The sequence below is a fragment of the Caretta caretta genome, chromosome 11 (genome assembly GCF_965140235.1).
Source record: "Caretta caretta isolate rCarCar2 chromosome 11, rCarCar1.hap1, whole genome shotgun sequence".
Classification (NCBI taxonomy): Eukaryota; Metazoa; Chordata; order Testudines; family Cheloniidae; genus Caretta; species Caretta caretta.
In genome coordinates, this window is record NC_134216.1 from 12,345,586 (window position 1) to 12,357,809 (window position 12,224).

General features: G+C 41.7%; 1 protein-coding gene across 6 annotated transcripts in view; it reads left to right on the plus strand.

Annotated features, from left to right (window-relative positions):
- Positions 1–12,224, plus strand: part of KALRN (kalirin RhoGEF kinase) — a 779,108-nt gene that overhangs the window by 510,914 nt on the left and 255,970 nt on the right. For all 6 annotated transcript variants that reach the window (XM_048869043.2, XM_048869046.2, XM_048869044.2 and 3 more), the window contains exon 14: positions 6,689–6,884. In XM_048869043.2, the coding sequence (XP_048725000.2) occupies positions 6,689–6,884 (196 nt within the window). The remainder of the gene's footprint in view (positions 1–6,688; positions 6,885–12,224) is intronic.

Here is a 12,224-nt window from a genome sequence, read left to right on the forward strand (position 1 = left end):
TTGAAGCTGCTTCTCCATGGTGGAACCCAGAAGGGGCATCTGCTGAAGGATCACCAATCCATTCCTGGGGCAAATGCCTTTTCTTACTTAACTGCCCCCATGGACATTATGAAGAGGATACAAATTGCACCCCAACCCTCCTCCTTCCTGGAGAAATAGTCACACCCTGTATTGTATTTGGTCAAACATCTCTATTTTAATTCCAAGCATCTGTCTGCTTACTGTTTTCCATATCCCTTGTTTGTCTAGCTCGCTTTTAAAGCTAAAAATATGGAGGATAGTTTCAAAGCTACAAATGGCAGTTAAGTGCCTAGCCACTTTGACTTTCAATGAGAGTCAGGTCCTAACTGCCATTTGTGCTTTTGAAAATCTAACCCCTTCTCTCTGGCTTCCCTAGATGGTGAAATCCACATTACAGGCCACTTTCTTTTGCGGTTCCTCTCGTAAACTTCCTCTGAGAATTGTCTTAAATGTCCACTCTGTAGATTTCTGTTGGAGTTGGAGCTTGTCTATAAACTTTCCCTCCTGCTCTGGTGCTTGGAATACAGATAGATCATCTTCAGAGTTAATTGTACTCCACGAACACTACCTATACTTCCATTTATTTAGGTGCATTGGACTTTATCCATTCTGCAAGGAAATCTGCCATCTGTGTGTATTTTCTCTCCAACTTGTATCACTTCCTTTTTTACTTAGAGAAGAGGTATTCTACCTAAAAGTGAACCCACGGTGTTTCTGTTGGTGATGGCAAACCAGCTACAGTCAGTTAGGAACTCTTGTCTGCACTAGGGACTTCTGCTTCTTACTCAAGTCAAGGCAGATGTTTGGCATACGGATATTAATCCAAAGCCATGTAACGTGATTTGCTGTCTTTTCTTTCCTGCTTCAGTCCTAATATATTGGATAATCTTTAGATAGTGGATATTTGATCTGCTTTTTGACTAAGTATATCGATTCCAAATTGTGACTGGCAACTGGAAACAGGCATAACAGACTACTGAAAGCTTTCAGATACCCCAGTGACAATGGATTCTGATTTATAGCAGCTTCATTAATTACTCTTGGTTGATAGTCCTCCTTTTATTTAAGGGACCTACCCTATTTGGTGCCTGATAGCCCACATTATTTTATCAAATCAATGTAGATTTCAAGACAGAAAGGGACTATTATGATCATCTAGCCTGATCTCCTTCATAACACAGGCCAAAGAACTTCATCCAGTGGTTTCTGCATCCAGCCCAATAACCTGTGTTTGAACTAGAGCAGGGATCGGCAACCTTTGGCCCGAGGCCCGCCACGGTAAGCCCCCTGGTGAGCCCAGCCGGTTTGTTTTCCTGCCGCGTCCGCAGGTTCGGCTGATCACAGCTCCCACTGGCCGCAGTTCACTACTCCAGGCCAATGAGGGCTGCGGGAAGCGGTGGTCAGCACATCCCTTGAGCCGCACCACTTCCCCCAGCCCCCATTGGCCTGGAACGGCAAACCGCGGCCAGTGGGAGCTGCAATCTGCTGAACCTGCAGACACGGCAGGTAAACAAACCATCTGGGCTCACCAGGGGGCTTACCCTGGTGGGCCGCGGGCCAAAGGTTGCTGATCCCTGAACTTGAGAATACAAAAGCAATATTTCTTCCCAGTTTTAAGCCAGGGATCTTTCACATGATGTGAACATAGTAACTGTTACATTAAAAGGACATTATTGTCAGAAGGTCAGGCTGAAAGAGACAGAGAACCATTTGACCCTTGTTGAGAGACATTAGTGGAGGTGCTGAGTATTGAACTGAGGGGCTCACATGTATGAAGCATATGTTATATCACTGAACGTTATCCCCAACTAATATCTATAAAATGTGCTTTGTCCTGTATTTTAGCACCAGTCATGAAAAGGCTTATAGCTGTGATGGAAATGAATGACACTGTTCTACAAATAAAGGGTTGTGAGGTGCTGTCCCTCAGAAACATGCTCTGCCCTGGTCACGCTGCCTATTCCCCTTCCACAATCATTTACCACTAAAAGCAGGAATAGTCTGAACAGGTGTGTGCGCATAGAGACATTGCCAGGGTCAGGGCTAGTACATGCCTCTGACCACCCTACGGATCCCATAGGCCTTTCTCTGCAGGGAAGCTTCTCCAAGACTTTGCAGGTGGTCCTATAAAGTAGCTGCCAGATTCTTCCCAGTGATTCTGCCATCCACTTTCCTGGTGTGTGTCTGCAAAGCGCCACCCAGAATCCATTCTGTGCGGATTTTACAGTCGCATGCAGTCCATGTTCTTTTCTATTTCTGCCCTTGGAGATTCACAGCAGATGCTCACTGTGGACAGAAGGACAGAATTTGGTTCTTTAGTCTTGTCTTATACTATGAAAGGTCCCTGGGTCACTAAAGTCTGCTATGTGCTGAATTTCGTTTTCCACCTTTACCATTTCGTTGGCTCTATTTTTCCTCCTATCAAATCTTGCAGCTTTGATTTCACTTCTTGGCTCTTCGGGCTTAACATGAATTTGGAAAGGAACAAAAGTCTTCTGTCAGGCAGTAACTCACTTCACTGTTATTTATAACTCACTTGAGTGTCACTTTCCAAGTTTATAACATTAGCAGAGTCTTTCACGTGAATTAGCTGTCTGCTCAGAGATACAGGATTTTTATGGCTCTGTACAGATAGATCTGTATAGTTGACACTCAGAAATGAGGATTCTTTGTTCAAAATCAGGTTCCAGAGATCTTGGCTCATAAAATATGAATTACATAATAGGCATCATAAAAAAGATTCCAGCCACTCCTACTTGTAGAGCTTTTATTTTTTCACATACATCATATTGGATGTCCTTACATTTTCACCTGGAAAGCGAGGCTCGAAGCTGTCTTTTAGAGACATGTTCAGTTTTTTATATTTTGGGATTCAGAATCCAAAGCATCAGAGCACAATCATTGCAATGACATCGTCCATATACCCACTATCAACCCATCCAGTGTGGCATCTCTGCATATTATCAAAAACAGGAGGAATGTATTGTGATATCTTCAGAGCCACCCCACACTGAAGCCTGTCTCGCTGTCTGAGAGACAGGAACAGGGAGCTTTCTGCAGGTGTAGGATTCATAAAAGTGACAGCTTCATTCTCCCTTCCTGCTCCTGCCATCCACATCAGTCTGCTGGCAACGTTCTGCTCTTAGGTGCACTAAATAGATGTCATTCTATGATCTGCTCTACTAATCTACTCTGCACTCCTCTGGTGAGCTGAGTGCTGGAGCTGAGATCCGCTTGCTCTCCATTTCCACTGCCAAAACCCTGGGTCATGCCATGGTTCTGTCTCCCCTGGATTGCTGTAAACACCTCCTCAGCAGCCTCCCTGACTCTCCTCTCTTCAGTCTAGCCAACTACTAAGCAATCTTCCTCTCCCTCTGCTCTGGCCATGTTAGACCTTCATCACCATCTCCTTCCATGTACTCCCTGTCTTCATGTCCAGGCTCTGCCCAGCTCCTTCATTGCCTCTATATGACCTTCCCTCACTCCCCACCTTGACTCTACCCTGCCCACTCTTCTGCTGTTTGCCTGTTCAATGTCACATATTCCATCTTACTTGACAAATTAACCCTGTGAGAGACCTATATAGATTTTTTTCTTGCCATGGAAGAATATTAGAGACAAAATGGGTGAGGTAATATCTTTTATTGGACCAACGTCTGGTGGTGAAAGACAAGCTTTCGAGCTTACGCAGAGCTTGGAAGAAGAGCTTTGTGTAAGCTTGAAAGCTTGTCTCCAATAAAAGCTTGTCTCCAGAGGCACTCTGTACCTCAAAGCAGCACTCTAGAATCCCCATATTCACCACTGTCATATAATTATATGTTTTGTACAAAGTTTGCCTTGTGAGGTATCATTTTAACAGCCTTGATCTGTTGAACACCAATGACCTGTGAGATTGTATGTGCTATCATTGTATAGGAAGTTATGAAGTTTTGTTGTGTGTGTGTTACTGAAATGTATTGTGAGGTTGAGAACACCCACAACCAGCCTTTCTGGTACAACGGTGGAATAGCCAGGTGCACTGATGGCCCACTGAAGGGAATCCACTCTCCCAACCACCATCTCAGAGAGAGCGCATATACAATGGAGACTAGTATGTCATAGTAAAAGATCTTTCCAGCAAGCTGTAAGAAACTATGAAGAGGTGAAATGACATCATGACTTGGCCTCACTTCCCCTCCTACCCCCAAATCAACACCTGGAAACACATCTAGAGAACAAAGACTTTGAACTGTGGGAGGGTGGTCCCAGGCTGGAAGGCAGGTCCAGCCTCTGTACTGAAGATCTGTGAACTGTTTGTATCATCTCTCAGGGTGAGACATTGCTTGATTCAAATCCTATTTAGTTTATAGAACTCAAATTGTGAATTTAATTGTATTTCTTAGGTAACCAACTTTAATCTCTACACATTACTTTTAATCACTTAAAATCTATCTTTTTTATATTTTACCTAAAACAGTGTATTTTGGTAGGGGTGCTTGGGAAATCTCAGCTCAGTTTACAAAGGCGAGTATGTCTCCTCTCTACATCAAGGCAGTGGCGGACTGGGTAATGAACTTACACTGATCAGGCTTCTGACCAGGGCAAAACAGTACAGTTCTGGGTGCAAGGCTGGGGAGCTGGGGATGTCCCTGCTTGTGGATGTCTGTGTAAGTGCAGGACCTGTCAGATGTTTGTGGCTTGGCAACAGCATCACAGAGTGAGAGGGAAACCCAGGTTGGTGGGACAGAGGGTTCAGTAGTCCCACAATCCAGGTTGCACCCCGGGAACCCCATCACAAAGAGATATTACCTCTCACACTGTATCCCTCTAATATCCTGAGATCAACATGCCAACATCAACACTGCATTCAACACTGTGCATAGACAGCCACAGGATGGAGAGATACTTTCTCCACAGTAGAACAGAATCTCCACTATCCTAAATATGGAATTTGTAAGAGAAATCAGATGTGACATATTATTGGATTTCTGATTCCTCTCTGTAACTATTATTAATAAGTGCATTTAGGTAGTTTCCCTAAAGCAGGTGCACAAGAATGTATTCGCATCTACAGGAAACTGGGCAGTACTTTGATTAACTCTATTATACATTTTCAAATGACTACGTTTTAGCAGCCTGACAATCAATGCAATGAACTATGACTGGCAATATTCTTAATAACTAACAAAAATTAAACCTCCTTCTGATCCAGTAAAATTATATGCCATTCTACCAACACATGCAAGCAAAACAGGCTTCATATGGAACCTCAAGTACTATAGTCATTAATAGTGGAAATCCATTCTCACTTTAAACTGTAGATATTCATTGTGCTGTCTATAGCTTAAAATGAGGTCAAGTCAGCCTTAGTCCTTCTAGCTGTCAGTAGAGGCTCTCTCTTTAAAACCCTTTCTAATTTTCTACCGAGCTCCTTCTCTGATTTCCACCATGACCATCTCTCTAGGGCTTGGTAATTGTTCGAAAATCTGCCAATAAGCCACCACATTCCAGAGACTCCAATTAACTGAGAAGTGTGAGTGAATCATAAGCCACGGGAATCAGGAATGGCACCAAAGGGACTGTAAACAGAGATAGTTATTATTTAAAGTTAATTGAGTGGAATGGACAAAGGAATAATCAGAATAAAAATGGAACACCCTCAGGATCTCCTGTGCTCTGCCTTTCACCCTGCGACTTCAGTCCCAGGTTTGTAAAATGGTCACAGATTACCTGGGGTGAACAAATCTGTGTTTCTGCTTTTTTCAAAGAAGAGTCTAAAAAAGGTTTCTGGGCTTGTGTTCTCATTTTGAATTTAAAACTGTGTCTTTTAAATCCCCATCCAAAACAACATGTAAGGACTTGGAGCCAGAAATCCTTGGTTCTGTGCCCTTGGTTTGCTTTGTGACCATGGGATAAGACGCCAAAATTTTCAAAAGTGGGTTTCTAAAGTTAATCACCTAAGTATATATTTAGGAAACCACAAATCCCATTGATTTCAGTGAGAACTGAGGCTCAGCATCTCTGAAAATGGGGCATCTTTCACATAGGTACCTAAATACGGATTTAGATGTCTAACTTAACAGCACGATTTGATTATCGTTACCTTTGTCCCTGTTCTTCATTTCCTCCTACTGCTTTTTATGCTCACTTGTTTGTATCTAGTTGCAAGTGTGATTCTGCAGAGGCTAATGCTATTGGACCCATTTACTGTCTTGGTACTATTGGGCAATAACACAGTAAAAATAATAATAGTAGATTAATCCGGCCAATTGTTATAATGAAGAAACAGAGAACACGGAACAAAGGAAGCAAAGTTAGCCAACCTCTCCTAATTACTGCTCGATATTGGTGTAGAGGTTAGAGCTGGGAACTGTGGTTCTGTACCAAACTCTGCTACTGGCTTGGTGTGACGTTGAACAAGCCACTTCTGTGCTGTATTTTCCCGGCCTGTAAATGGTGTAACAGTACTCACCCACCTTTTTCAAAGCTTTGAGATCCACAGAAGAAAAGTGCCATGCCAAGGGCCTGTTCCAAAGCCCATGGAAGTCAACAGGAAGACTCCCCTTGATTTCAAGGGGCTTAGGATCAGACCCTAAGTGTGGAGTATTACGATGATCCAAATACTGTTTTGGAGTAATCTTTTGTTGGCTTCCAGTGCATACAATATGTGGCTTTTTTTCCTTTGAAGGTAACAGCAGAGTTAGATGCCTGGAATGAAGATTTGCTGAGACAAATGAATGATTTCAATACCGAGGACCTCACTCTGGCTGAGCAGCGCTTGCAGCGCCACACCGAACGGAAACTGGCCATGAACAACATGACCTTTGAGGTTATCCAGCAAGGGCAAGATTTGCACCAGTACATCATGGAAGTCCAGGCTTCAGGTGAGCAGGACAATTTGCTTAATGGGCATCCATTTACAAAAATACAAAAGAAAACACACAATCTGTGAACAGAGTCCTAGCCAGGTAACTGTGGATATTCTTCCTTCAAAGAAGTATTGGAATGTACATTGTTTTCAGTGTGAACAGGGCATAAGATGTTGGAATTTTACTTGCAGTGTCCACTTGGAAGTTAAGATAAGCACTTGGTTGTAAAAACCTCCCTGGCATGTGCTCCTAAACAGCAGTCTTGAAGCATATTGGTAGAGAAGTTGCTTTGTATCTTATATCCTGCTTCTCAGCAAAAGGTTCAGGTTTCCAGTGAGTACTGTAAAATCCTGATTTTTGCATTCTCACCCGGGGAAAATAATCATTCAGATTAATCTCTGCATACTGTCCCAGAGGCTATAATTACTTGTGAGATGCTTAAATCTTCTCACATGCCTTGGAAGGCACACAGAGCAATTCCCCCACCCCCTTTAATTAAGATAAGAAGGACTGCTCAGGATACAAACAAAACTGATTTTCTTGGTCTCCTCCCATTCTCTTGCAAACATTTCACCCCAAGATACATTCTGGCAATAGTCAGCATAATTCAGCAAGCTCAGGTTAACAGAAGCTCAGTAGCAACTAAGAGAGAATGTTGCAGGGTAGGAAACCAGGTACATTGGGTGAACCATATGTGGAAGCTTGCACAGCGTCTACTCACAGTACGGCTGGCCCTGTGTTTTGCCTATGCAACTTTTTTTTCTTCCTGGAAGTATCAGAGGAATATGGCCTGGGAGGTACAGGATGTGATCCAGAGCAGAGCACAGTCAGACAGGATCCTAGTTGATTGGTCTGGGAAAAACTCACTGTGTTTGTTTGGAACTCCCAAGCTGCAGGAGAGTAGAAACAACTTCTCTGGATTCCAAACAATGGGACAGAGATTAAATGGATGAGATCTTTAAAATATTTTTAAAAGATTACCTCCGTCTCCCAGTGTGAGGTCCATGTGTATCTGAGAAAAATCATTTGCTTCTAAAGCCAAAGAACCAAAACCTCTTGAGGATCCAGAATAATAGGGGTTAGTTGAAGGTTTTTTTCATACCTGTTTTGTAGGGAATGCAGAATATTGGGAGGATGGCAAAGTAAGGGACAGTAACTGCTCTTTAGAACCTACTGTTTCTTATTTCAATAAAGGACAGTTATACTCTATAAAAATTGCATTGAATTTTGTTTCCCCTCCCTGAATTCTACATCAAGTTTGTTCAGTTTACAAGTCAAAAGCTGATTGTTCTTACTGACAGAGCAGCAAAGTCAGTATGGGACTTCAAAAATCAACTGTTGTCACTGCCTCTTATTGAACATGATCACTGGTGCTGCAGTAAGAACTTAACTGAAAGTTTAGATGATGAAGCCACAAACTTAGTGTTTACAGTTGTGACGATAATTTTTTATTTGGCTAGGAGATCTTTCGGCTAATAAGTCTGTCATTCAAATGTACTCTTAATGGGACTGGTAACAACTTGCTTCTTACCAAAGCTCTACTCTGACACACATGGATAAACCAGACCTTGATTAACCTGATTTCACTATAAGAATATTTGTTTTCAACAAGGTTTTTGTTTTTATAAGTTCATACGAGCTCTCTAAAAATCATGTTGTAGCCTCAATGATTTTGTAGTTCATCTAAATTGTCTTTGGGTTTCATTAACAATGCATATCCTTCAGGAAAGAGTTATATGTTTAGAGAATACTTCTGGTATATCTGTGTTACCAAAAGGACAAGAGCTGTTAGTAAGCTATAATTGTTAATTCACATGCATCAGTCTTCATTCCATTTTTCCATTTTGATTGTAACTCTGCCGTTGAGGTGAGATGACATGTCTGAAAGAAATTAAAGCTTAACACAAGGGCCAAGATTTTCCAAAATGACTAATGATATTTTTGGATGCCCAATTTGAGACTCCTTAAAGGGGTCTGATTTTCACAAGTTTCTGTGCATTTACCCTCTGAAAATGAGGCCCTTTAAGATGTCTCAATTTGGACAAAGATCACTAGTCACTTTTGGAAAATCTTGGCCCAGCGTTCAAATTATGGCATTTAAGGCCAAAACCTTAAACCCCCTCCAGAACATCTAGGTAGTGTGACTTTCTGTATATCGCAGGCCACTAAATAGCACCCAACCACCTTCACACCAAGCCCAATTGTCAGCTGACCAGGACAAGGGTGGTCTACCCTAGTAGTCAGAGCAGGTGTCAGGTATAATGGTTGGTGCAGGTGTCAAGTAGTTGGAAGCTAGAGCCCAGGGTCAAGCTGGAGTCACTGTTCAGAAGCCAGAGACAAGAATCAAACTGGAGGGCAGGGACTGGATACCAGAGTCAGAAGTCAAAGCTACAGTTCAAGCCAAAAGTTAGGAATGGGAGCAAGCAAGGTAACAGGCAAGGAGGGGTTCAAGGCAGGGGCAGGACAGAGGCAAGGCTGGGTGCAATGCAGGAGTATTGAAGAGCAGGCACAATGGTGGGCATGAACCACTAGGTTAAGAGTTGGCCTGCTTGCCCTTTCAACCAGTCAGGTGGCACGGCCAGACAGGCAGCTTGCTGCAGGCCTGCTGTACTGATGAGACTATCTCTGCTGCAGGCCCTGATTCCTGACACCAATAACAAGAATGACCCCAAAGTATTACAGCCCTCAAACCAAACTATATCATCCCTGATATAACTCCATTTACCACACATTCGTGTACTTCATCTGATAACTGAGTAATGGCCTGTATACACTTATTTGGGGATCCCAGTTGAGTTCCCAGCAGACAGGTGTCAATATTGCAATGTCACAGCTGGCACTAATTAACATCATTGTAGGCAATCAGTCAAGGAGTGAATGAGACGTCCTGGAGACTGAACTACTTTCCTATATCTTAGAAGTGATTTGTCTAGGTCAGGACTGAAGCAGATTGATAAGGCAATGTTGTGGAAGTCTGCACTGTTGCTACCCATCTCATATCTGTTATAAATAGAAAGAAATAGAAATAGAAAGATAGGCACAAATAGAAAGAAGCCTGTAGTATCCAGGGCTGTCAGTCTAGTGCCATTCACCTGCATCACCACAGCATCCACATTCATTATAAAAAGAAAAGGAGTACTTGTGGCACCTTAGAGACTAACAAATTTATTTGAGCATAAGCTTTCATGAGCTACAGCTCACTTCATCGGATGCATTCAGTGGAAAATACAGTGGGGAGATTTATATACATAGAGAACATGAAACAATGGGTATTACCATACACACTGTAACCAGAGTGATCACTTAAGGTGAGCTGAAGTGCCTTTCCTGAACTAGGATGCGTTCCTGAACTGGGTTCTAAATCAGCACAGGAATAAGTCCTTCTGAGTGTGGGAGTGATTCTTTTTATACAAAGAAATTTCTATTCAATCTGTTCAGTGATTTTATTATCTGACAAATTCAAACTTAAGAGGTTTTGAAATTGAAGTCTCATGATATGTTTCACTATAAGCTACAGCCCAATATTACACAAAACACATTTTTGTCACTTATAAGTCAGCAAATGTTGTTATTTTTTCCTTGATTTTAGTGTTTAATGGAAACTATTTTCAATTTACATAAATGCATTTCTTCTGTAACGTTTAGCACAGATTTTGTCACAAAACGATGTTAATACATTTAAGGTTATTCAGTGATTTAGTTAAGACCTGATTATGTTGCTACCACTAATAGAATTTGGGCAGTAGTTGTGCTAGTTAGCATAACTACTTATTTAAAAATTGGAAGTCAAGTCAGAAATTTGACTTCTGGCATCCATGCAAACAGAGTGGCCTTTTCTTAAAATTATCAATGGACTATGTGGGTGGATTTTTTTCAGATTTCATCTTATTTTGGCAAATTAGGCTTTTTATAATATCCTAATTGGTTAAAACATAGGCAAAATGTGATGCATAATATAGGCCTGATCCAAAGCCTGTTGAAGTCAATGGTAGTCTTTTCATTGACTTCACTGTACTTTGAATCACGCCTTATATGAATGTGTATAATTTAAAAGGTCTGTAGTTATCCAAGTGATAGAAGAAAAGATACGTAGGTAGGCAGATTGTACAATGCACCAAATTATGCTCTCAATTACACCAGCATAAATTCAGAGTAAATCTGGTCACTTCTGTGCTGTTTCTCTAGATTTATGCCAGTATAACTGAGAGCTGTGGTGTATTTATGTTGTTGTACTTGTGGCTACTCTTTTTAATAAACCTGTTTAAGAGCATGCTCCACTCAATACCAGTCTGTTGAAATCCCCTTCAGTAATGAGATGATTGAAGAAAACAGAAACTGCGTTCAGTTTATTGAAAAAACAGTTGTGCTTACATGTCACAAACCTCCAGGTGAGGACGTTTATGTGTGAAATTATTCCAAAAACACAACGTAAAAATGCTTTCTATTTTACAAATCCATCTTTGAGAAGAACGAGCTCTCTTGTTGCATATGCTGGCAATGTGGCATAAATCTGTGTGACATGTGGCAAGCAAGAAAGGGCAAATCATTCATCACTGGGAGAGCAGTCTGCCCTTGAATAACATCCTAGGCAGTTTACTGGTTGCTGATGATGAGTTAGCACAGTCAAAACTACATCAGTCGATTGTGCATGATGGAAAACTGTGAGTTTAATATCAAATAGGCAGGGTGAAGTCAAGCATACAAAACACCAGCGATGTCCTAAGGACACAATACCATATGCAGACTAATTATAACAAATATGCACGATGCCTGGCAGTTAGAAGGAACTTCACTCCCAAGAATGGGAGCATAAATTAAATTTCCAGACCCTAAATGTGAAGCCTGGGGCCATTCCACCTTATTTGGTAATGAAGAAGCTGTTTTGTTTTGGCTGGGAAAGAGAATCAGCCAATCAGTTTTACTCCGATGTGGCTTTCATGATAAAACCAGAGACTGGAAGAGACAAGGTGGGGCTGACACTGGGTTGCTTTGGTTTCTAATCCTGCCCTCGGAGGATATCACTGTGACAGAGGGTGACAGTCATGGAACTCTGGGACATAAAAACGGTGCTTCACATGAAATGCCTCTAAACATAATTTCCCTGCTCCCTGTACAACAGCTGTCCGCTGCAGGGAGTGGGTGGGGGGAGAACAGCGCAGTGGTTTCTCACACTTACTTGAATCTGATTATTATAATTATTAGGATCCTGCTTCTGTTGAAGCCAATAACAAAATTCTAAATAACTTCAATGGGAGAAGGATCAGGTCCTGATTGATTTATGATTACATGGATTACAGTAGTGTGGAATGTCAAATAAAGACTCTGGCCAAAGTCTGTCAGTTACACTGGTGAGGT